The sequence below is a fragment of the Episyrphus balteatus genome, chromosome 1, assembly GCF_945859705.1.
Source record: "Episyrphus balteatus chromosome 1, idEpiBalt1.1, whole genome shotgun sequence".
NCBI lineage: Eukaryota > Metazoa > Arthropoda > Insecta > Diptera > Syrphidae > Episyrphus > Episyrphus balteatus.
This window is the reverse complement of record NC_079134.1, coordinates 118,587,732-118,613,425: the sequence shown is the minus strand read 5'-3', so window position 1 is coordinate 118,613,425 and position 25,694 is coordinate 118,587,732. Positions and strand designations below refer to the sequence as shown.

At 30.8% G+C, this 25,694-nt stretch overlaps 4 protein-coding genes and 1 long non-coding RNA gene across 5 annotated transcripts in view; 2 read left to right on the top strand and 3 right to left on the bottom strand.

Annotated features, from left to right (window-relative positions):
* The window catches only part of LOC129906246 (uncharacterized), a 31,786-nt gene extending 26,093 nt beyond the window's left edge, over positions 1 to 5,693 (top strand). Inside the window, exons 2-3 of the long non-coding RNA XR_008770752.1 lie at positions 5,073 to 5,147; positions 5,212 to 5,693. This is a non-coding gene — a long non-coding RNA (uncharacterized LOC129906246). The remainder of the gene's footprint in view (positions 1 to 5,072; positions 5,148 to 5,211) is intronic.
* Positions 539 to 1,682, bottom strand: LOC129906243 (uncharacterized). Its single transcript, XM_055981919.1, has 4 exons — positions 1,372 to 1,682; positions 1,178 to 1,310; positions 962 to 1,118; positions 539 to 907 (listed from the first exon to the last, which is right to left on the bottom strand). Exons 1-4 carry the CDS (start codon positions 1,387 to 1,389, stop codon positions 559 to 561), a joined length of 657 nt encoding a protein of 218 aa, XP_055837894.1. The 5' UTR covers positions 1,390 to 1,682; the 3' UTR covers positions 539 to 558.
* LOC129906244 (heat shock factor protein-like) lies at positions 4,252 to 5,517 on the bottom strand. The gene is made up of 2 exons (XM_055981920.1): positions 4,984 to 5,517; positions 4,252 to 4,930 (listed from the first exon to the last, which is right to left on the bottom strand). The coding sequence occupies exons 1-2, from the start codon at positions 5,515 to 5,517 to the stop codon at positions 4,907 to 4,909; spliced, it is 558 nt and encodes a 185-aa protein (XP_055837895.1). The 3' UTR covers positions 4,252 to 4,906.
* Positions 5,694 to 12,661: 6,968 nt separating the features above from the next.
* Positions 12,662 to 17,970, top strand: LOC129910423 (uncharacterized). Its single transcript, XM_055987805.1, has 7 exons — positions 12,662 to 12,983; positions 13,653 to 13,861; positions 16,253 to 16,402; positions 16,472 to 16,546; positions 16,755 to 17,044; positions 17,607 to 17,866; positions 17,925 to 17,970. Exons 2-7 carry the CDS (start codon positions 13,669 to 13,671, stop codon positions 17,968 to 17,970), a joined length of 1,014 nt encoding a protein of 337 aa, XP_055843780.1. The 5' UTR covers positions 12,662 to 12,983; positions 13,653 to 13,668.
* Positions 17,971 to 23,454: 5,484 nt separating this feature from the next.
* LOC129910411 (uncharacterized) lies at positions 23,455 to 25,624 on the bottom strand. The gene is made up of 5 exons (XM_055987794.1): positions 25,023 to 25,624; positions 24,879 to 24,953; positions 24,381 to 24,670; positions 23,559 to 23,818; positions 23,455 to 23,500 (listed from the first exon to the last, which is right to left on the bottom strand). The coding sequence occupies exons 1-5, from the start codon at positions 25,066 to 25,068 to the stop codon at positions 23,455 to 23,457; spliced, it is 717 nt and encodes a 238-aa protein (XP_055843769.1). The 5' UTR covers positions 25,069 to 25,624.
* Between the last annotated feature and the right edge of the window lie 70 nt (positions 25,625 to 25,694).

Below are 25,694 nucleotides of genomic sequence, written 5' to 3'. Positions count from 1 at the left end.
TGAATATAATCAATTTGATCAATTGATTTTTCGTGTCGCTTTTTCGTTTCATCTTGTTTCAAATCACTAGCTAGCGTCGTATTTTTGATCTTTCTGCTGCACCCGGCGATGTCGTAGATGTTCTTGCTGAAGTTGCCATAACTTGATTATTTGCAGTTCCTTCGGGCTGTGAAAAAAAGAGCATTTGAAAGAATTTTCTCTTTAAATGATTATAATTTGTCCATTTATACCGCGATAAAGTATTCTGGGTGCCTCATAACATGAATTCCATTGAATAGAAATTTCCTTCATGAAGATTGAATACAACCAAGTTAAAACCCATAGTTGTTGCGACAACGAAAACATGATGCTTCAAATCTTGGGTCATGGTGCTCTATCAGCTTCGCATTTTCTCCTTCGAATATTTCAACTGATGCAAATTATCCCACCACAACTGTAGACGGTGGCATAAGATAAGCTCGAATCAAATTGTTAGTGGAATAAACTAAATAAAAAAGAAAAACCACCCGATATGAAAGAAAAAAAAAAAAAAAAGATATATGTAACAAATATAAAATTTTATTGCTCAAGATTGGCAAGGAGCTCTTTGTTTATCTCCTCCATAATTTTTGTTTGCAACCGCATTTTGGCGGCAACATTTAGTGGCTGCATCCGTCGGGCCATGTTCACCATGAACTCCTCGTCAATATCTCTTGGAGTTGAGGCTATTGACGAGGGAGTTGCCAGTTCCATCACTATCTTCTGGATGCCCCCAAAAAATGTGTTGAAGTCGCTGCTTCGCCGCCACTTTCGGGAGTTTTTTGGAGTAGGAGTCCGTTCGAACTCCTCTCCAAAAAAGCCTCCTTCCCCCAACAATGGCGATTGGGAATCTGGGGTCTCCGGCGCGGAGCAAAAGTTTCCGATTTGTCTGTAAAAGAAAAGTTATGAACAATATGAAATAAAAATTTTAAATACCTATTACCTTCTTGTTTGGATTGAGTCTGAAAGGAACTGAAGGGAGTCGAAAAACTCCCAAACAGCTCCTTGGTCGGCAGCGCTTCCCGAAGGAGCTTCCATTTTTCGTTTTTCCTTTATGAAGCGGTCCCTCAAACTTTTCCAAGGCTGCCGACATTCACCAACTGAAACAACAAAAAATAAACATATGCAGGAATGTAAATTTTGATAAATGTTATATTACCTGTTCTCCCCAACTCCTTTGCTATTGCGTCCCACGCCATGTTCCGCTGATTAACGTTTTTATACTCCTTAAGCTTCGTATTATAAAGGAACTCTTTGTCCTTGATCAGAGCAATTAGTTGTTCTTCAAAAATCTATACAACAGAATATTGGAAATAATTTATAATTTGTTACCAATTAATTTACTTTACTTACCACATTTAAATTTTCCATTTTATAAATTAAAAAGCACCGATTACAAATTAAAACACAAATTAGAAACACAGAAACAGACTTTTTGAAAATTGAAATTCAAATGAAATTATGAATGAGAAACGTCAGAAAGCGCGCAAAAGTTCAACCAAGTTGAACTTTTTTTTGACAGATGGTGGCTTCATTACGTTTTCTTACGTTTGTCAAGAAAAGCGTCAAAGCTGAAACACAATCACGCTTTGCCAGACGCGTCATCGCGTGACGTTGAGAAATCCTCAAAGCGCGCTTCTGTCACTTTGACTTCGAACAGCTGGTTGAAACATAAAATCTGCTGTCAAATAAAAAAAAACACAGTCACTCACAAAATTATTGGGCCAGGTCTTTATCTTGATTTAATTGTGGAAAAATGAAAAAGGATATTAATGTGTTTAAAAAATGCATAGCAATTTGTTTATTCCTTAATCCTATAGTTATAAAAACAAAACCAATCAAAATAAATTGTTTTTAACAATAAAACTCAGTCTACAACATCATTTAATTATTTTTGTTTTTAATACGTAAATTGTTTTGATTTAAAATATCGTCGTTTTTTGTCGTTTTTTTGTGCAAAATCTATATAGAGAAATTAAAAAACACACCTAGGTTTGCAATAATTTATTTTTTTTTTTATTCACATTTGGCGCAATAATAATGTGGGTGACTGTAACTATGTCTGATAAAAGCTGAAACACAATGGGCACGTTCAAACAGCTATCGGATAGGCTATCTGGGATACCCGTATCTGGAATATCTCTTTGAACGAAAAGCTATCCAGATAGCTTGCCAAAGCAGCTACAAAAAAAATAGGAAAATATTGAAAAGAGGAAATTGTTTCTTTTGAGCAAATTCCTGTTTTTTTATTGTGTCATAGTACTTGCACAATCGATTTAACTTTAATTCTTGCAAATTTATTTTATTTTCAAGCTGAGTAATAGCGCGAATAGAAATCAAAATAAAAAATAGCCAAATATTTATCAGCTGATCACTCGAATACCTGAGGTATACCAAAAATTCTCGGATACCTTCAGATTATTTTTTGACAGAAAATGGTTCGTTTCTTTGCTAATTTTTAACACTGTTTACAACAACAAAAAGCTATCCGATAGCTTTATGTTAACTGTTTGAACGTGCCCAATCACGCTTTGCCGTCGATTTTGACAACTGCCAAAAGTTCAACCATACGAAATCTGTATAACCTCCCACAATGACGCTTTTCTTACGTACGCTTTTTTTGACAAACGTAAGGAAACGTAAGAAAGCGAGCAAAAGTTCAACCAGACTGAACTTTTGCTCGCTTTCTGACATTTAAAGCAGAAACACAATCACGCTTTGCCAGACGCGTCATCGCGTTACGTTGAGAAATTCTCAAAGCGCGCTTCTGTCAAAGCGGAAACACAATCACGCTTTGGGGCGTCGCTTCGTTGCGTTACGTTGAGATATCCTCAAAGCGCGCTTCTGTCACTTTGACTTTGAACAGCTGATTGCAACATAAAATCTGCTGTCAAATAAAAAAAAACACAGTCACTCACAAAATTATTGGGCCAAGTCTTTATCTTGATTTAATTGTGGAAAAATGAAAAAGGATTTTAATGTGTTTAAAAAATGCATAGAAATTTGTTTATTCTTTAATCCTATAGTTATAAAAACAAAACCAATAAAAATATATTGTTTTTAACAATAAAACTCAGTCTAAAACATCATTAAATTTTTTTTTTGTTTTTAATACGTAAATTGTTTTGATTTAAAATATCTCGATGTCGTTTTTTTGTGCAAAATCTATATAGAGAAATTAAAAAACACACATAGTTTTGCAATAATTTATTTTTTTTTATTCACATTTGGCGCAATAATAATGTGGGTGACTGTAACTATGTCTGTTAAATGTCAGAAAGCGAGCAAAAGTTCAGTCTGGTTGAACTTTTGCTCGCTTTCTTACGTTTCCTTACGCTTGTCAAAAAAAGCGTACGTAAGAAAAGCGTCATTGTGTGAGGATACACAGATTTCCTATAGTTGAACTTTTCGCAGTTGTCAAAATCGACGGCAAAGCGTGATTGTGTTTCAGCCACAGATGGCAGAGTAGATTACGTCAGGTAATCTACTCGGTTAACTACGCGTAGTTAATCGAATAAACTACTCGCTTGATTTGTTTCATGTACTACCTACATTTGCTACGTGCAATAATTACATAAAAAACGTTATATTTCAAAAATATTAAAAAATAAATAGCTGTGTTTTCGTGAGAATTTGGTTTCGTAAAGTAAAACCTTTTCAAAGAAACCACCCCAAGTCCATCTGGTTTCAAATATTCTATTCAAATTTACACTATCACAGCTATGTATTTCGATTTGAATAAGACTTTGACAATTTGGTGGTAAAATTGGCATTTCAAACTACATTTTGACGTCTAGCGCTACGTCTGCTACATTTAATTACGTTAACTACATTAAACTACGTTAACTACCTCATTTATGTAGTAGACGTAACAAATGTAGGAAATCAAAAAAAATCCAATTTTTGCCATCTCTGGTTTCAGCTTTCACTTTGACTTCGAACAGCTGATTGAAACAAAAAATCTGCTGTCAAATAAAACAAAAAAACACAGTCACTCTTTACACTGCAGAATAAGTTAGAATCGCTTTTAAAATATGACTATGAATAAATGGCCCATTTCCATTATCTATATTGTTCAGTACCAACTTTAAATATTTATTAATATTATGTAAAAATGTTAAAAAGAGCAAAAATGTAACTAAAATTTGTAAAATTGTAAATATTTTCCATTAATGGCACAGGTTGCTAAATAAAACTCAACAAACAAACAAAAAATAAGGAATTGAATGAGCTATAGGTCGTTTCAAATCAAAAGTCCCATGGAAAATTGAGCAAAAATAAAAAAAACTCATTCGCTTACTGGAAGGAAGCATTTATGAGGCAGCTGAACTTTTTCTAAAATAACGATAAAATAATGAAGAACAGTTCTTGATATCCCTATTTTAATTAATTGATCCGTCTGTGAGATTCACTGGGTTAGCCTCAGAAAACAGAGGCAAGTCTCCCGGGCTTGCATTACTCCATATCCACGGGCAATACAAAAAAACATACAATTATTTAATTATTTATCATTTGAAGGCAGTTGGGATAACTTTGCCGAAGATATTGTTATAGGACTAGGTGAAGATGGACCAGAAATGTCCAGTTTATATGATAGCAATTCATAACTTAAAATTCTATTCACATCTTTTCATTTGTATAATTGGGCAGTAAATATCTTATTTTTATTTTTCAATTATTTTGGAGTCGTCACCATAGAAATCATTAATAAACAAATTCAGATTTTTCGTTTGCTAATTTTTTTTCTCTAGCATTTCTTTCATTCAAACAACGATAAAACGATGATTTGTTGTTATTTTTGAGTTGATTTGTCGCAATGAGCCAATAAAATTGAGTTTTTTGTTTATTTGTTCTTAATTTTATTGGAAGCGAGAAAATAAACTTTGAGTCAGGACTTTTGATTTGAAACGACCTATATAAATAGATTTGTTAGATAAATATGAAATTCCGAGTTCTTCATTATACCTTGTTAGAAATTTGCTGTTGTTTAGCATGTTTTTGTCGGAGTGATGCAATTTCACGGCATAGAGCTTCGTCTTCTTGTTTCATTACAGAAAATCTCGAATCTAAGGAATCCTGACGTCCGCGCATTGCCTTGACATCATTCAATACCTTGCTTACGGCTTCAGGTTTGACAGTTGCTTTTTCGTCAATTGATTTGGTGTTTGCAATTTTCCGTTTAATATTTTCCAGAAGATATGGACAATTACGTTTGAAGCATGGATGTGAGAATTCCATGTCGTCGCGATCGAATTTCAAACCACCATTGTCAATTGAAGTAATCTTATGAAATCCATACATATAAAGTTGATGAATGAAGCTTGCCATATTGTTGTGCTTATAATTGAGCGGTAGCAGTTCGCGAGCAAATTGAGCCTGATTTTGAATGATGAAACTTCGACCATCCATACTCCAACAAATAAAATTATTCGTCTCAGGATCTTCGACGAGTCTCCAAAGTTTAGCCAAAAAGGCAGGAACTCCAGCATTTGTGTGCATTTTGATGGCACTTACTTTTTTAATACTTGTTTTCTTTTTATAGTTTTCTTTTTCTTTAAAAAAAATTATAATTTTGAGTTCAATAAAAAAAAAGGACAAAATTTATTTAAGTGGGGTTATGAAAAATTGTAAAAATAAGAAAATACATAAAAACTCAAACACGATTTTCGAGCAAATATTTGTTAGTTTTTCTTTCTATTTTCTATTTTATAATATTGTTTGTTAATAAATTTTTGTTTAATTATCAATAATTTATGATTTTTAAAGTTTTTCTTGGTGTTTTTTTTAATTTTCTTTTATAATATTGAACTTTTTTTTGTAAGTAGGCGAAAAAAGTATTTATTAGAAAAAAAAATTTGAAAAAAATATTGTTGGCTTTTGGTTTTATTTAATCGATTTTGTTAAACATCCCCGGAACCTGCTATGATGATGATGATTCTTATTTTCAAACTATAAAGTATTTTTTTCAGTCAAAACTTTTTTTTTTCAAGGAAGCCCGATTGTCTTCATTTTAGTTCCATGAGATGCAGCATCGAAAAATACCGTAAGATCATGTGCCATAAGCTGAAGTTGATTTTTAAATGACGCTGTTACAAAGCTTGTTTTTGGTCACAATGCACATGATGGACAAAGCACCAATTGGAATTATGTGGATGCGGGTGATAAATCAAAATGATTGGTATCTAGGATAGTTCTTTGATTTGGATGTATAAGGTTTGAAAATATTGCAGACCCTGGTGAGGAAACTCCTAAAAAATACGTTACAACATCATTGATTTTTCTACCACGATACGACAAAATTATGATCCACATTAAGATGGTTTAATGGGTTGAAAACACATACTTTAAATGAATATTATGGTTAGATTAATCCGTAAAAACTTTAAAAAACCATACAATTTTTTCAAAGCCAAGGAATTTCTATCTGATGGCAACAATTTTTCCTACGTTTCATCCTTACGTAGAAAATAAAATAATAAAATAAAATTAATAAAATTGTGAGTGTGGTAGAAATATAGCAAACTGTGTTTGAGTTTTTTTTATTTAATAGTTTAGTCGCCGAGGCGATTGAGTAAAATTTAACCATATAAAAATATGTATATTGTAATCCTGCTGCCGTGTCGGGGTAACTGTCCGGGCTGGAGTAGGAAGAAGTTATGCAACAACGAAAAGCTTCGGAAATGGGGGAGATGACGATAACTAAGGCGGCAAGAATTGATAACGGTATTTTGTAGAGGAGTTCAATACAATCATTTTTTAATATGGGAGGAGGGGGGGTCTATCTCCCCCCGTTTAGGCGGGAGGGGCAATTTTCTAAAATATGACGAAAAATAAAAAACTACACTATTACAGGATTTGGTTTGGGTACGAGTTTGGGTGTAGGCAAATTTTCTTCAGAATTTAAAAGTTTTTTTCGAATTCAAAAGAAACTTTGTACATACCCAACCTTGACCCAACCCCAAATCCTATAGTGTGCCCAAGCAGGGGGGTTGGAGGGGGGCAACATGTCCCGCTCACCCATCTCACTTTGAAACGCCTTAAACTTCATACCTACTTATACCGCGTCTTTATTAATTTTTAAGAATTGGTTTTCTTTCAAAATTTAAAAGTTTCTTCGAATCCAAAAGAAACTTTGTACATACCCAACCTTGACCCCACCCCAAATCCTATAGTGTGTCCAAGCAGGGGGGTTGCAGGGGGCAGCATGCCCCTCCTCAGCCATCTCCCTTGATACGCCTTGAACTTTATACTTCTACCATTTTAATTTATTTTTAAGTATTCTTTTTAAAAATATCGCGTGTTTGTTAGGACTAATTGAATAGCCTAAGCGAAGCAACAAAATTGTCTGAGCGGGACAGAGGATACAAAAGGAAGTTTAAATCTTGAGGCATGATACTTTCTGATGAAAAGGTAATTTTCTTATTTTTAATTTTCTCAAAAACTAGAAGGCATAGAAGCATTTATGGTTTTCAGTACTTGATTAGAAATTAATTAAGGCAGCTTATTTTATCTAATAATTTCATATTTACTTTTTCACAAATTTTGACTTTGAAATCGATTATTTCGAAAACCATTGATTGAAATAACTTGATTTTAAAATTAAAATTAAGTGTAGCTTTTGAAAAAGGTATCATTCATAACTAAAAGTTTCGAACTGCATTTTCGAACGATTATATTTCAAAAACGGGAGCTGATTAATTTTTTCTGGCTCAACACACCAAAAACCTTCAGAAAAGTATATTTTCGTTCCGGCAACAAAAAAAGTTTAATCATTGTGGGAGGTAACACAGATTTCGTATGGTTGAACTATTGGCAGTTGTCAAAATCGACGGCAAAGCGTGAAGGCAGAACTATAACACTGTGATAGTTCAAAAAACCGACAGAGGGCTCTCATGTCTACCAAAGATAATTCGAGTATGCTGAACACGATGGCGTACTTAGTTTTTCTGGATTAGGTCAAATAAGAAAGATTTTTGCGTTTGAAATTTTGTTTGCACACGCCAAAAATGAGGCTATAAAACACCATATATTTTCCAATTTTTGATTTTTTTTATCGATGTAAAATGATGGAAAATCTATTTTTTTTTTTAAGTATTATACGTAAAACAAGTTATTTAAAAAAAAATCTGTCGAATGACTATTTAAATCATTATTTTATGGAAAAACACGTCGATTTTTCTTACATTTTTAAACAATAAAGGTACAAATGTATGCGAAAACTCAACATTTTTATGTAGACACCTTTTATGTGTTAGTACTCTGGAGTATTATACATATGTAGATGTAGATATTAAATTAAAGAATCAGCCATGGTATCAATATTTTAATTTAAATTCTTTCAATTTGTTTTAAAATTAAAACATATTTACTATTACTTCCATCTGCATACTGCATTATATCAGCTTACATACCCAACACATAATATATTTGTCACAGTCCATCTCTAACTTAAGGGGGTTTGTCACGCTTATCTGTTTTGACTCCTTTAACGGTCATCTATTTTTTATTTATTTTTTTAGCTTCTTGAGCCCATGGGTGTTTTGCCCCCTTCCGATCTTGCCTGGTATTCTAGAATATTTTTTTCTTGAGGTTCAAACCTTTAGGATTCATTCTCTCACAAAAAATACTCTTGAATATCCAACTTTCATTATAAAAAAGAATAAGTTAAAAACTTTAACTATCTCACGGCAAAAAGTGCAACTTACTTTTAACATAAACGGTAACGATTTGTTGAAAAATTCCATATTTTATCCTGAAATACAAGATCAAATCGTTGCCACCGAGTGCTGCATTTTTATTTAAGTAATACGAAAAATATTAGAAAAATTGAAGAAAAATCGATGAATTTTTCCATGAAAATAATGATTTAAATAGTCTTTTGATAGATTTTTTTTTTCAAATAACTTTTTTTTACGAATAATACTTCCAAAAAAATTGATTTTCCATCATTTTACACAGATAAAAAATCAAAAATTAGAAAATATATGGTGTTTTATAGCCTCATTTTTGGTATGTGCAAACAAAATTTCAAACTCAAAAATCTTTCTTATTTGACCTAATCCAGAAAAACTAAGTACGCCATCGTGTTCAGCATACTCGAATTATCTTCAGTAGATATGAGAGCCCTCTGTCGGAAAAAAAAGTTCCATTTTCGAACACAGTGTAATTAGCGGATGGAGTCGGATGCTAATGTCAATTGTTGTTGTTTTCCATAAGTTTTCATCCGTCGAGTGCGGTTGCGAGCGCACTCGTCGGATGAAAACTTATGGAAAACAACAACAATGAATCTCATGCTGGGGCCCTATTTTGTAAGCGATAATCGTTGAAACTACTTCATTCTCGTTGAAATGCGACTACGTATCACGATAATTGTTTTACTTCAACGATACCCGTTAATCTTTACGACTGCTATTTACATATCCCCTTCAAGCAAGAAAACGGAGTCCAGAAAAGACAGTCCGACCTCCGACCGAGAAAAGCGGGGTTGCACTCACACACTTGCAACTTTTTGTGTATGAACACAAAGTCGAACGAGAATCGTGGTGGAAAGTGAGAAATGGAAAAAAAAGTGAAACAGACATAGCCAACAAGAGCAAAAGCGTCATTTTGTTATGTTTCGTTGAAGTGTATAGTCGCGTCGCGTCGTGTCTCGTTGTTATTATAATATTAGTATAATTATAAACAATATCAAATTATAAACAATATGGAAACAAAAAAAGGTATGTTGTATATATCGCTCAAAGTGTTTGGGTTAAAATGTTGTTTCTTCTTGTTATGTAGATGTAATCTCTAATGATGAAGAAAAAGGCAGAAGGTGAAACATGCGATTGGGCATCTAAAAAAACACCAACAACAGCAGCAACAACAAATAAAATAAAATGAAAAAAATGTATTGTATTTTATATTGTGAAAATTTCGTTTGCCAAAATTAAATAAAAAATAAAACAGTTTCAGTGAAAAAAAAAATAAATCTTGTTCTTTTTTTTGGTCGCGAATGCGATACTTCATCCCTTTTTTATTCCTCTTTCTGGTAGGTTTTCGCTGCTCCGACTCAGGTCCGCCTTCGGCTCCATTTTCTCGGAATGGAGATATTCACCACATCAATACATATGCAATCGACTTCGCGGTGATTATAATTTCCATACTAATTTGAGCCGCCTTCGGACCAGTTTCTGATCCGAAGTCGGACTCAGCTCCGCCTCAGGCGGAGCGGATTCGGACCGAGGTCGGACCTGTTTGCTTGAAGGGTCGTTTGCCTTTCGTTTAGATGTCATAACTATTATTGCGTATGCTGGTAGAATGGATGTGAGCCTCAAAAAAATATTTTTTTCTGTTTAGTTTGGCCAAACGACTTTATCGTTTTACATAATCGCTTTTTGTCGTGGCTATGGTTTACTTCAGTATCGTTAACTTTTGCTCTTCCAGCTTTTTTCCATAGGAAATTGGGGTTTACGTTGTTTATGAAGATGATAAACTCCAGTCTTTCTAAGAAGCAGCTTAGATGTTAAAAATAACACTTCTCAAAACTAAAATTAGAAATAGACTTGATACTGAGTCACCAATTAGTCTTTTACACACGAACGAAATTGCCTAAAATCACAATTGCTTTGATTTTAAAGTAGAAAAAATTATAAAATGTATTGGGCCATATTCATAGTCCTATCATAAGCTGTTATTTTCTTGCTTCTAAGATAGACTGAGGTTTATCTTATTCATAGACAATTTAGACCCACTTCTAAATCATTTTTCTATGGAAAAGAGCTGCTTCTGTTCTAACCTGGGTAGTACCTTTACACTGCAGAATAATTTAGAATCGCTTTTAAAATATGACTATGAATAAATGGCCCCTTTCCATTATCTATATTGTTCAGTACCAAGTACATTTACGTAAACATAAAAACTGAAAAGTACAAACTAAACAAATATTTTTAAAATTTTGCCTTAGGTAATGTTAAATCCGAAACACGTTGTTGCTGTTTTCCCAAGTAACAATTTCAAACCTCGGTTACAAAATAACCAAAGTTATAAAATAACTGCAAATAACCGCGGTCATAAAGCGGCTATAAACGGGTTGTTAAAAGTCTGTGGTTAATTTTATGTTAGAAAAAAAACCCAGTATTTTCGAAGGTTTGTTCTGGGTTAAAATTATACGTAAAATAAACTTTTAAGTCATAAATTAGTTTCAAAAATTCCATTTTTAAACTAAGGAAATATTTTGGCTATTTATTTACTTTTATAAAACCCAGGTTACATTCTTGTTATTTTTTCAACCCAATTTTTTTGGTTAAATTATAACCTCAGTTTGAAGTTGGTTTTAAAATAACCAAATTTCTTCAAAAGTTTCAGAAAAGTATTTTAATAACTCGTTTTTGACACAAAGTCATAAATAAGTTTTTAAATTACTTCTAGATTTGTGTTTTAAGGGTTCAAAAATAACCAAATTTTGACTCCAAGTTTGAAGTAAGTATTTTAATAACTTTTTTTTCGCACAAAAAGTTGTTTTTAGGTTAGAATTTAACCACATCTGATCTCAAAGTTTTAAATAAGTATTATAATAACTCTTTTTTTACCCAAAAAGTTATTTATTGGTTATAAATTAACCAAATTTTATCTATAGTTTGAAACGAGTTTTTAAATTACTCACTTTAAGATGGAAGTTGTTTATTGGTTTAAAATTAACCCATTATAAATCCTAAGTTTAAAGTAAGTTTCTAATTAACTTCTTTATTTGTCTTTTATGGGCTAAAAAATAACCAAATTTTCATTACAAGTTTCAAGTAAGTATTTAAATAACTCCTTTTTTACACAAAAAGCTATTTATAGACTAGAAATTAACCAAATTTGACCTTAAGTTTGAAACGAGATTTTAAATTACTGACTTTTTACCATTAAAGTTGTTTAGTTGTTTAAAATTAACCCATTATAAATCCTAAGTTTAAAGTAAGTTTCTAATTAACTTCTTTATTTGTCTTTTATGGGCTAAAAAATAACCAGATTTTCATTACAAGTTTCAAGTAAGTATTTAAATAACTCCTTTTTTACACAAAAAGCTATTTATAGACTAGAAATTAAGCAAATTTGACCTTAAGTTTGAAACGAGATTTTAAATTACTGACTTTTTACCATTAAAGTTGTTTAGTGGTTTAAAATTAACCCATTATAAATCCTAAGTTTAAAGAAAGTTTCTAATTTACTTCTTTATTTGTCTTTTATGGGCTAAAAAATAACCAGATTTTCATTACAAGTTTCAAGTAAGTATTTAAATAACTCCTTTTTTACACAAAAAGCTATTTATAGACTAGAAATTAACCAAATTTGACCTTAACGGCCATATTCTTCACTAGTTTAAAAAATACATCTGGATGTAAAAAAATTGAAATCTCAAAAATAAATCCAAATCTATGATATTCACTACCACAAAGAGAAAAAAATAGTCATTTTTAACTATTTTTTAACTATTTTCATAGTTAAAATCGGGGTAACTATTTTGGATTTGGATTTATATTTGACATTTGACAATTTTACATCTAGATGTATTTTTTAAACTAGTGAATAATATGGCCGTAAGTGTGAAACGAGATTTAAAATTACTGACTTTTTACCATGAAAGTTGTTTATTGGTTTAAAATTAACCCATTATAAATCCTAAGTTTAAAGTAAGTTTTTAAATAACTACTATAAGTACGTATAAGTTTTTAATCAACTCGTTATTTACCTTTTAACAACCCTGGTAATTTTTCAACTAAGTTCCAACCCAATTTCAACTAACCAACAACTCTCTACACATACACATTCACCATACTCGAGCGTCGCGCGTCGCCTATCATATTTTTGTCTCTCATTTTTCTCAGATCTCTCAGTATTCTTTTGTGGCTGGTGGTGACAAGTTATTGTGCGCGAAAGTTATTGTGAAAAAATATAAATTAAATTAAAAAAAATATCTATCTGTGAAAAATTATTAAGAGGTAAGTTATTTGTTTATAATTTATTTTAAATATTAAATATTGTTGTTTATGTTGAATCGGGGTTTTTTGGTCACTTCCTTTTATATGCAAATAAAAATCTTTATTTCATACTATTTTATTTTTTATTTTATTTGCATATAAAAGGAAGTGACCAAAAAAGCCCGATTCAACATAAACATTAATAGTTCAAATAATTGGTCAAATTATCATTAATTTAATTAATATTAAATATTGTTATTTGTTTATAATTTATTTTAAATATTGTTTAAAAAATAACTTCTGAGTTTGAAAAATATCTTCTGAGTTTAAAAAATAACTTCTGAGTTTAAAAAATATCTTCTGAGTTTGAAAAATAACTTCTGAGTTTGAAAAATATCTTCTGAGTTTGAAAAATAACGTCTGAGTTTGGAAAATAACTTCTGAGTTTGAAAAATAACTAATAATTGTTAGAATGGAGCTTGCAACATATCGACATGGCATCCCAGTTATCTATGGTTCAAGCTTAAAACAAAAACAAAATTTTTACGAAAAACCATTCTATTCTAAATTTTTAAGCGTTTATAAATCAAATGAAGAAGAAAATTTGCCTAATTTTTATAACATAGAAAATATTTCTCTAAATTTTTCAAAATAACTTTACCAAACACTGAATCTGTTTTTTTCCATTAGTACATTGTTAATCAAAATGTATTGTGTTGTGGAGACGCTCGAAGATGAAGGGAAGTTCGTGACGGCAGTTCCCAAAAATTGGGTCATCGATGGAACGAAGCTATTATGGCCAAAGTCCAAGAAAGATTCCATTTGCGGTCGGAAAAATTGCATCACAGCATCGGATGATTGGCAAAGCATAGCATGCAAATTAATATTTGATGACATCGGTAAGATACAAGTTTAACTAGGTACATCTTTTTTATTTTATTTTTATTAAGTTCACTTAGACCACTTTTCTCCAAGTAAAATTTTATTCGTATCTAAACTTAAAGCAGTTTATCCTGGGGGCCTATTTTTGAAAGCTTAGTTACGTTAATTTTGATACACTTTAGGTCCCCTTTCATATACTTAAAGTAATCGCGGTTATGACCTTTCAATATTTAAAAAAAAAAGTTTTTTCCTCAAGAAATTACATATTAAAGGGTAATTTCCAACCATCTCCAACATTTTTTTGGAATATACTGAACGTAGGGATAAATAAAACTCTTAAACATTAAAAAAATCCAATGTATTTTTCATATATCAGCAGCGTACTTGGCTTTAGAGCTTGACCCTAATAAAAAAAAAACACAACGAACGGTCTAATGTACACATATAGTGGAGTAACTATAAAGCTCAAAAATTGGCAATATTAGGGAACCCGGCCGAACAGCTTAGATTTTGATGATCTTTTTTTCAAAATTCGGTAATGAAAAATACTTTTAAGTCTATATATTAAAAATTGGCGGTGTTGCCGTTTTGATTTTTTAAATTTAATTGAAGATTTTTTTTTAAATTAATTTTTTTTTGAACAAAACCATTTTATTTGCTTAAATTTCATAAAACAAATGATAGCAAAAGATTCTCTTGGTTATTTAAGGACAAAAAATATAAGGGAGTAAGGGACAATCTTCCATCGTTTAAGGGGTAATAACACCTTGTAAACCACGAAATCGAGCGTCATTTTCATCAGCGTATAAAACAAAGAAGAAATATTATTTTCTTTTGGTGTTTGTTTAGTTTAATTTAGTATATTAATAGGTAACAGAATAGGTTAGTGTTAGATTTTTAAATGATGTGAAATTTTTTAAATGGTGGTGTAGTTCAGGATGATAGTAAAATCCTGTGCTCACATCGGGCGACCAACTTACTCCTACAGTTTTTAACCGATTGGGCTGAAATTTTGTGTGGAGCTTAAAAATACTATTCTCTAGTGAAGTACGTAGGATTTTTTTGAAATACTAAAAGATTTTATGGTCTTTTTTTCAACGAATTTTGTTTTTGGAATGAAATAATTTTTTCAAACTAATGCCATTTCTTTAAAAATTAATATTTCAAAAAAATCCTACGTACTTCACTAGAGAATAGTATTTTTAAGCTCCACACAAAATTTCAGCCCAATCGGTTAAAAACTGTAGGAGTAAGTTGGTCGCCCGATGGGAGCACAGGATTTTACTATCATCCTGAACTACACCACCATTTAAAAAATTTCACATCATTTAAAAATCTAACACTAACCTATTCTGTTACCTATTAATATACTTAATTAAACTAAACAAACACCAAAAGAAAATAATATTTCTTCTTTGTTTTATACGCTGATGAATATGACGCTCGATTTCGTGGTTTACAAGGTGTTATTACCCCTTAAGAGATAAATGCAATTTTCTCATAATCTGACTTCAAACACAAACAAAATATTTTGAAAACAACGGCAACACCTTCAAGCCTACAACATTTAAATATACATTTTTAAAAAGCTAGAAGCTTAGTCATATTTTTAAAATTAAAATTAAGTTAATTGAATTAAGAGCTTTTGAAAGAATGGTATCTGAACTCAGATTTTTGAAAAAAAATTACTTTTTTTATTAGAAGTTTTGAAAAAAAATTTTACTTATTTGTTTTTTAAAGTTCAACATCTAAATATAAAGTTATTTTTTCTTCAGTCAATAGCCCTTATTGTTGAAAGTTAAATAGCAAAAATTTAAAGTTCTTATTTACCAAAGTCTTTGAGAAAATTAGTTATTTCAATGCAAAAATTCAGTTTTTATCAAAAAAACCCATTGAAATTGAATTTTTTTTCAAAAACTCTTGATTAAATTTAGTGGATTTAAATTTAGGAGATAAGAATGAGCTTCTGGCTTTTTAAAAATGTATTTTAAAATATTGTAGGTGTTGCCGTTGTTTTCAAAATATTTTTTTTTGTGTTTAAAGTCAGATTATGAGAAAATTGCAGTTATCTCTTAAACGATGGAAGATTGTCCCTTACTCCCTTATATTTTTTGTCCTTAAATAACCTAGAGAATCTTTTGCTATCATTTGTTTTATGAAATTTAAGCAAAAAAAAAAATGGTTTTGTTAAAAAAAATTTAATTGTAATTTTAAAAAACAATACGGCAACATCGGCAATTTTTAATCTATAGACTTTAAAGCATTTTTAATTACCTACGTTTGAAAAAAAATCGTCAAAATCAGAGCTGCTCGGCCGGTCTTAAGCCGCTTCACCTTTTGAACAAATATTTTCTTGTATCCCTTTCATGCCACTTATATTTACGACGAAACATGTATTTCCTTTTAAGGTTCCTGGGAGGAAGCAGTTCAGAAGGAAAAGGATGCCGAGTATTTGTCTTCTTCTGAAGAAAATACGGAAGAAGAGACCATCGACACCAATTCTTCGGAATACATGACAGATCTGAACAAATTGATGTCAACTTTGATTCCTAATTCTGGTAAGTTTAAAATGTATAAACATGGGAACAAAGTAACTAATTTTGTCATACTTACTTCTAATTTTCAAGACGTTTCCCCGTTCACCCCCCCAAATAAAGATGTTACCATCACTAATGTCATTTCCGAGTTATACACGCATGAAGGTAAAAAATGTATTTTAACACTAGTACCATTTTCAAAGTCGTTTTTAAACTCCAGCTTATCTTAGAATGGGGTTTATCCAATGTTATTTGAATAGGATAAACCCCAGTCCCTCTTAGTAACAGCTGAGATAGCATATAAGTTCTTTCACTAACCGTATTACTTTTTTTTTTGGATTTTACTATAACTCTTATTTTAAATTGTTTATAGGCCCCAGCACCAGTACCCAATTCAAGGAACTGTCGTCCAAAATAGACGAAATTTTGGAAAGACAGCGTTCCACTGAGGTGAAGGTGCAGGCCATGCAAGGAATGCTGGAGGCATTCATGGCGAAGTCCGAAGTTTCGGTCAATTTGTTGGCGTCCAAAATTGGAAAAGACAATGCAGAGGAAGTGGATGAGGAACTGCAACTTGATGAAATTTTCCCACTTACCTCTGTCCAACAAATTGAGGAAATGGAGGAAAAACTCCATCAAAATGGATTGTTAAAAAAAAAATTGGTAAGTACCAAAATATATGAAATATTTGAATTTATAAGATATCAATAGATTCTATATTGATTTCATTTTCATATATATACCATCAATATATATTTGTTACTTCTCTAAAAATATTAAGTTTATGTTGATAGGTTATTTTTATCCTTAAATCTTTGAATGCAATATGACACAGACCAATAAAATTGATTTTTTTTAAATATTCTTAAACAAAGCCATTTATGCTTTTGATGTGCTGAACTAGAATTCGAAATCAGAATCTTCCTGCCAGCCCTCGTTTTTGAGATACAGGTATTCCATTTGAAAATTAAAATAATAACCTGGAATATCTCATAAACGAGAGCTGGGACTGTGCCTACATCAGCTACATTTATTTCAACAAATGATTTTGACAAATAATAAATAATTATGTCACACTTGTCGTCTCCTTTCTTCAGAGAGGTATTCAGCTTTAATTCAGAAAATTTAAAAGTTTAGGAGTCTGTGTCATATTGCACTCAAAGATGCGAAACTTAACACACTTTAAAGCACATTATTTTTAAAACATATTTTTGTTTTCTTTCAGGTCCGTAAGTTGAGCTCATATGGGGGGGTCAACGGAACGAAAACGATCCGCACTATATGCAAGTGCATTTTTACAGATGCACTACTGGCGGAACATTCTTGGCTGGGCACAAACGCCAAAAAAAGCTTCAGCCAATACAAGTTTTTATATAAAACTATAATGGAAGCGGTCCGAACAAGGTTCCCCACTGAAGCCGAGGGTGCTTCATTTTTCAAAGCTTTTTTAAAGCAAGCCCCATTTCGAATGGGAAAACCGTCCACGTAAGTTAAAAAAAAAAAATTATAATCAACATTTAAGTTAACATTTTTCTCTTTACAGTTCCAACACCAGCTCCTCTGCCTCTGACGGGCAATCCACGACATAGGTTGTTTTATTTTTAGTTTTATTTTTAGTTTAAGTTTTAAATTCATTAAAAAATAATGTTTCACTTAACTTAAATTTCAGCGTTCTTATTTAAAATATTAAATTTTCAGCTGGGAAGAATCTTATGGTTTGCAGCATGTTGGTAAGCAAACATTTTAAAGGTTTTTTTTTTAAATCTGTAAATAACCGGTTATAAAAAAGCCGTGAAATAACATTTTACAGATTTTATAAAAAACTATAAATAAACGGTTATAAAAAAAACGTCAAGTAACGTTTATTACAGGTTTTATAAGAACCTGTACGAAGTTATTTACAGGTTTTATAAAAACTGTAGGTAAACGGTTATAAAAAAACCGTCAAATAACGTTTATTATAGGTTTTATAAAAACCTGTACAACGTTTATTACAAATACGTTTATTACGGGGTTTAAAAAAACTGGAGGAAAACGGTTATAAAAAAACCATCAAATAACGTTTATTATAGGTTTTATAAAAACCTGTACAACGTTTATTACGGGTTTTAAAAAAACTGGAGGAAAACGGTTATGAAAAAAACCGTCAAATAACGTTTATTACAGGTTTTATAAAAACCTATAGGTAAGAGGTTATAAAAAAAACCGTAAAATAACGTTTAAAACAGGTTTTATAAGAACTTGTTATATTACAGGTTTCAAAAAAACCTGTAATAACGTAAATAACAGGATTTATAATAACCGTAGTAAAACGGTTATAAAAAAACCGTCAAATAACTCAGTACAGGTTTTTTTTTAAACTGTATAATAACGGTTTGTAAACGGTTATAAAATAGCCGTAAATGGTTTATTTCAAGTTCTTCTTTAACTTAAAATAAACAGTTATTTAATAACCGTAAAAATTAGGTTTTTAAAAACCCAGTATTTGTAGAAAAAAGTGGGTTTTTTAAAAACCCGATTTAGACGAAGTTAAAAAATAACTGACCATTTTCGGTTGTGGAGACGTTTCTGGAACGTCTTTAAGACGTTTTTTTAACGAGTTTAGTAACTTATCCGTTAAATAACCAGAGTAAATATCCGGTTTATTTTCCGCTTTTTAACCACAAAATGTTATTTGGGTTATTTTCCCAAATTTGGTAAAATCATGATATTCTTCTCAAATCATTTTATTACTTGCGAAATAGGTACTATATATAAAGTTATCCATTCGTACAAAAAAAAAGTTGAGATTTTTTTACGATGATAGAGAATGCCAAAAAAGTGGAAGTCCGTCTGTCTGTCTGTAAACGAAGCTACAGCCTAAACGGATGGACTGATTGATGTCAAACTTTTTATATAGCGTTATTTGGCGACTCTCTAGAGGGTTTTTGGAATTAATTTTTTGAACCAAAAATAACGGTATTTGTCATATACCGATTTTAGTAAAACTGAAATGACTCAAAAACGGTACTTGCCATAGAACCGTTTTTTTTTTTTTAATCCGATTTTCTCCGAAACTGCTTATTCGATTTCAACGAAACTTTTTGTGAAAGAGCATTTATATAATTTTAATATAAGCAAAAATAAAATTTCGAAAAAAATAATTTTTGGATTTTTAAAAAAATTTTGAAAATTTTTTTTTGAAAAATAAAAGTTTAGAAAACGGGACATTGTATTTGTTTGAAATTTTGTTTTTAGATGTTGATTAGTGATTTCTACAAAATGGCATACCAATTTTATTTGAAAACTTTTTTTCCAAAAAAATATTTAGGGTAAGCGGGGGTACATTTGACACCGGGGCACATTTAACTTTGCGTTTTTCGGTATGATCGTGCCCTTAATTATTAATAGTTGGATGAAGAAAGAAGCTAAGTTTGATTTAAAAAATTTTTGCAAAAATTTCGTAGTCTTTCATTAACTTTTCGCGGAGTACCACGTGTTTTCGTGTTTTCTGTATTTCTGATCTAATTTTTGACCACCGGTATGTAAGCGATTTCTGAACCTAATAAAAAAGTTTTTTTAATAGTGAATCAATATTTTGATAGCACTATGCTTAAAGTTCAGTAAATTAAAACCAGTTTTGTAAAAAAATAGTATTAGTTATTGAAAAAAAAAGAAAAACAGTTATGAGGCTCCTGCGGGGCACCTTTGACTTTTGCAATGTGGGCACAGTTTTACGTTGATTTTGGGGATTTATATATTTAATAAATTATTTAAAAATAAATCAACATCGATTAATTTTGATTAAGATTTAAATGGTTAGATTTTTTGAAACATTTTATGGTTTTTTGTTTTTTCTTCTTCTTTTTAGAAAATAAATTTTCTGATTTATTTTTTTCATTATATTGTTTAGTAGATTGTTTAAAACCAAAAATTAATTTTTTTTCTAACTAAACAATAAACGAGCAAGATCCACTGATAGTTTTAAAAATATAATGCACACGATGTGGGGTTTAATCCACCATTGTCAATTGTACCCCTTATAAAGTCAAATGTGCCCCGGTCCCGGGGCACTTTTGACAAAATGACTTTTTTTAGAAAACATTATTTTTTCAAATGTTGTAATGTTGTAAAACAAAAAAATTTACTGTTAGTATAATCTTGAATAGTCAATTAATCAAATACAAAAGAAAACATTGGAAAACATTAACAGTTTTCGAAAATACAGACCTTTAAAAATTAAGTGTCAAATGTACCCCCTTCTCCCCTATAAAAAATTAGTTTTTTTAAAAAACGGCTCAAACGATTTTGAAATTTTTTTTCTAAAAATGCATCTTAATATATCAATCAAAACTGCATACTTGTTTTGGAAAGCAATTCGATTTCAGATTTTTGTTTTTTTTTTTTGCACCTATATACAATATACATAGTACCTACATTTACCAAATTTCTATATAAAAGCCTTAAAAACTTAAGCAACTTGGACTCTAAGAACAAGTTCGTGCGACCCAGTCGTGCATTTTACTTTTAAAGTTCTTACTCATTGTTTCGTATTTTTTATTCAATTTTCAATTTTTCAAATATGCTCCTTCCTGCTTATAACCACTTCGGCCAATAACTGTGCTAGTTCAAATCATTATAAGGGCGCTTTAAAATGTAATTTAGGGGCCTTATTTATTACTTAATTCGAAAAGTATAAACAAAACTTATAGTGGAGTCAAATTAGCTTTATACCTCGGAATCCAGGGAAAGTCGCTGCATCTGAAAAATGAGTATAGGACTGCATTATAAAAGGGTCAAATAAGAAAGTTAAAAAAAAAAATTTCACCGCTCTCGATTACAACAGTTTTTATGGACCGTTTACTGTCATTCCGTATGCAAGCGTCAATCGGAATTGCTGTCTCATTTTAGATTTTGCTCAAACTTTGTAGGGATGTTCTCTAGGACTGTAAGGAAGCAAATCCATGATGATTTAATTTTAAGTTGCGTGGTTTCCCCGCTACCCTCATTCGAACTTTTTCAGAAGGTCATTTTTATGTTATTATAACTTTGCGTCTACTAAAGATATCTTTTTGTTTGAAACGCCATTTTAAAGCTTAAGAATAGTAATTTTTGAATATATATTAAAAAATTACGTAATAATTATCCCTGAATTAAAAATAATTTTTGAAAAACTGGTAATTTTGCTGATTTCTCATGGTTTTTGACTGGCTCCAGAACCTTGGCTATTATATGTAGGAAGCTTATACTTACCAAATATTAAATAAAGATATTTTTCAACAAATTACATCTAAAATGAATGATGATGGCTGTACTCCTTATGCAAAAATTTTAAGTTCAAAGTTTTGAGTTTTTTGAAAAAATATTTTTTTATACTATGATTTTTTACGATTTGACTAAAGATAGAAACATGAAACTAACAGTGTGTTAAGTTGAAACTTTTAACTTTAAGTCTTCTAAATTAAATTGTGTTATTTTCATATCTTCTTAGTGTACCGCTTGTTTGAAAATTCGCAAAAATGCTAAAAAGCCAAAATAACCCCTACTTAAGGCTATGATTGCACTATGTTTGACATAAGATAGAAGCATGAAATTAATAGTATATTTAGTTCGTACTCTTAACTTAACACACTGTAAGTTTCACATTTCTTCGTTTAGTCAAATCGTGGAAAATGACAGTATAAAAATTAGCTTTTTTAAAATACTCAATACTTTGAACTTAAAATTTTTGCATAAGGAGTACAGCCATCGAGTTCATTTTAGATTTATTTTGATGAAAAATATCTATATTTAATATTTGGTAAGTATAAGCTTCCTACATATAATAGCCAAGGTTCTGGAGCCAGTCAAAAACCATGAGAAATCAGCAAAATTACCAGTTTTTCAAAAATTATTTTTAATTCAGGGATAATTATTACGTAATTTTTTAATATATATTCAAAAATTACTATTCTTAAGCTTTAAAATGGCGTTTCAAACAAAAAGATATCTTTAGTAGACGCAACCCAAATAACATTTTGTGGTTAAAAAGCGGAAAATAAACCGGATATTTACTCTGGTTATTTAACGGATAAGTTACTAAACTCGTTAAAAAAACGTCTTAAAGACGTTCCAGAAACGTCTCCACAACCGAAAATGGTCAGTTATTTTTTAACTTCGTCTAAATCGGGTTTTTAAAAAACCCACTTTTTTCTACAAATACTGGGTTTTTAAAAACCTAATTTTTACGGTTATTAAATAACTGTTTATTTTAAGTTAAAGAAGAACTTGAAATAAACCATTTACGGCTATTTTATAACCGTTTACAAACCGTTATTATACAGTTTAAAAAAAAACCTGTACTGAGTTATTTGACGGTTTTTTTATAACCGTTTTACTACGGTTATTATAAATCCTGTTATTTACGTTATTACAGGTTTTTTTGAAACCTGTAATATAACAAGTTCTTATAAAACCTGTTTTAAACGTTATTTTACGGTTTTTTTTATAACCTCTTACCTATAGGTTTTTATAAAACCTGTAATAAACGTTATTTGACGGTTTTTTTCATAACCGTTTTCCTCCAGTTTTTTTAAAACCCGTAATAAACGTTGTACAGGTTTTTATAAAACCTATAATAAACGTTATTTGATGGTTTTTTTATAACCGTTTTCCTCCAGTTTTTTTAAACCCCGTAATAAACGTATTTGTAATAAACGTTGTACAGGTTTTTATAAAACCTATAATAAACGTTATTTGACGGTTTTTTTATAACCGTTTACCTACAGTTTTTATAAAACCTGTAAATAACTTCGTACAGGTTCTTATAAAACCTGTAATAAACGTTACTTGACGTTTTTTTTATAACCGTTTATTTATAGTTTTTTATAAAATCTGTAAAATGTTATTTCACGGCTTTTTTATAACCGGTTATTTACAGATTTAAAAAAAAAACCTTTAAAATGTTTGCTTACCAACATGCTGCAAACCATAAGATTCTTCCCAGCTGAAAATTTAATATTTTAAATAAGAACGCTGAAATTTAAGTTAAGTGAAACATTATTTTTTAATGAATTTAAAACTTAAACTAAAAATAAAACTAAAAATAAAACAACCTATGTCGTGGATTGCCCGTCAGAGGCAGAGGAGCTGGTGTTGGAACTGTAAAGAGAAAAATGTTAACTTAAATGTTGATTATAATTTTTTTTTTTTAACTTACGTGGACGGTTTTCCCATTCGAAATGGGGCTTGCTTTAAAAAAGCTTTGAAAAATGAAGCACCCTCGGCTTCAGTGGGGAACCTTGTTCGGACCGCTTCCATTATAGTTTTATATAAAAACTTGTATTGGCTGAAGCTTTTTTTGGCGTTTGTGCCCAGCCAAGAATGTTCCGCCAGTAGTGCATCTGTAAAAATGCACTTGCATATAGTGCGGATCGTTTTCGTTCCGTTGACCCCCCCATATGAGCTCAACTTACGGACCTGAAAGAAAACAAAAATATGTTTTAAAAATAATGTGCTTTAAAGTGTGTTAAGTTTCGCATCTTTGAGTGCAATATGACACAGACTCCTAAACTTTTAAATTTTCTGAATTAAAGCTGAATACCTCTCTGAAGAAAGGAGACGACAAGTGTGACATAATTATTTATTATTTGTCAAAATCATTTGTTGAAATAAATGTAGCTGATGTAGGCACAGTCCCAGCTCTCGTTTATGAGATATTCCAGGTTATTATTTTAATTTTCAAATGGAATACCTGTATCTCAAAAACGAGGGCTGGCAGGAAGATTCTGATTTCGAATTCTAGTTCAGCACATCAAAAGCATAAATGGCTTTGTTTAAGAATATTTAAAAAAAATCAATTTTATTGGTCTGTGTCATATTGCATTCAAAGATTTAAGGATAAAAATAACCTATCAACATAAACTTAATATTTTTAGAGAAGTAACAAATATATATTGATGGTATATATATGAAAATGAAATCAATATAGAATCTATTGATATCTTATAAATTCAAATATTTCATATATTTTGGTACTTACCAATTTTTTTTTTAACAATCCATTTTGATGGAGTTTTTCCTCCATTTCCTCAATTTGTTGGACAGAGGTAAGTGGGAAAATTTCATCAAGTTGCAGTTCCTCATCCACTTCCTCTGCATTGTCTTTTCCAATTTTGGACGCCAACAAATTGACCGAAACTTCGGACTTCGCCATGAATGCCTCCAGCATTCCTTGCATGGCCTGCACCTTCACCTCAGTGGAACGCTGTCTTTCCAAAATTTCGTCTATTTTGGACGACAGTTCCTTGAATTGGGTACTGGTGCTGGGGCCTATAAACAATTTAAAATAAGAGTTATAGTAAAATCCAAAAAAAAAAGTAATACGGTTAGTGAAAGAACTTATATGCTATCTCAGCTGTTACTAAGAGGGACTGGGGTTTATCCTATTCAAATAACATTGGATAAACCCCATTCTAAGATAAGCTGGAGTTTAAAAACGACTTTGAAAATGGTACTAGTGTTAAAATACATTTTTTACCTTCATGCGTGTATAACTCGGAAATGACATTAGTGATGGTAACATCTTTATTTGGGGGGGTGAACGGGGAAACGTCTTGAAAATTAGAAGTAAGTATGACAAAATTAGTTACTTTGTTCCCATGTTTATACATTTTAAACTTACCAGAATTAGGAATCAAAGTTGACATCAATTTGTTCAGATCTGTCATGTATTCCGAAGAATTGGTGTCGATGGTCTCTTCTTCCGTATTTTCTTCAGAAGAAGACAAATACTCGGCATCCTTTTCCTTCTGAACTGCTTCCTCCCAGGAACCTTAAAAGGAAATACATGTTTCGTCGTAAATATAAGTGGCATGAAAGGGATACAAGAAAATATTTGTTCAAAAGGTGAAGCGGCTTAAGACCGGCCGAGCAGCTCTGATTTTGACGATTTTTTTTCAAACGTAGGTAATTAAAAATGCTTTAAAGTCTATAGATTAAAAATTGCCGATGTTGCCGTATTGTTTTTTAAAATTACAATTAAATTTTTTTTAACAAAACCATTTTTTTTTTTGCTTAAATTTCATAAAACAAATGATAGCAAAAGATTCTCTAGGTTATTTAAGGACAAAAAATATAAGGGAGTAAGGGACAATCTTCCATCGTTTAAGAGATAACTGCAATTTTCTCATAATCTGACTTTAAACACAAAAAAAAATATTTTGAAAACAACGGCAACACCTACAATATTTTAAAATACATTTTTAAAAAGCCAGAAGCTCATTCTTATCTCCTAAATTTAAATCCACTAAATTTAATCAAGAGTTTTTGAAAAAAAATTCAATTTCAATGGGTT

Coding starts and splice junctions, on each gene's coding strand:
- LOC129906243 (XM_055981919.1), bottom strand. Junction 1,119..1,177: donor AAAGGAGTTGGGGAGAACAG/GTAATATAACAT, acceptor TTGTTGTTTCAG/TTGGTGAATGTCGGCAGCCT. Junction 908..961: donor GACTCAATCCAAACAAGAAG/GTAATAGGTATT, acceptor TTTCTTTTACAG/ACAAATCGGAAACTTTTGCT.
- LOC129906244 (XM_055981920.1), bottom strand. CDS start 5,517: ATGCACACAAATGCTGGAGTTCCTGCCTTTTTGGCTAAACTTTGGAGA. Junction 4,931..4,983: donor AACAGCAAATTTCTAACAAG/GTATAATGAAGA, acceptor CTATTTATATAG/GTCGTTTCAAATCAAAAGTC.
- LOC129910423 (XM_055987805.1), top strand. CDS start 13,669: ATGTATTGTGTTGTGGAGACGCTCGAAGATGAAGGGAAGTTCGTGACG. Junction 13,862..16,252: donor ATTAATATTTGATGACATCG/GTAAGATACAAG, acceptor TTTCCTTTTAAG/GTTCCTGGGAGGAAGCAGTT. Junction 16,403..16,471: donor AACTTTGATTCCTAATTCTG/GTAAGTTTAAAA, acceptor CTAATTTTCAAG/ACGTTTCCCCGTTCACCCCC.
- LOC129910411 (XM_055987794.1), bottom strand. CDS start 25,068: ATGACAGATCTGAACAAATTGATGTCAACTTTGATTCCTAATTCTG. Junction 24,954..25,022: donor AACTTTGATTCCTAATTCTG/GTAAGTTTAAAA, acceptor CTAATTTTCAAG/ACGTTTCCCCGTTCACCCCC. Junction 23,819..24,380: donor GATTGTTAAAAAAAAAATTG/GTAAGTACCAAA, acceptor GTTTTCTTTCAG/GTCCGTAAGTTGAGCTCATA.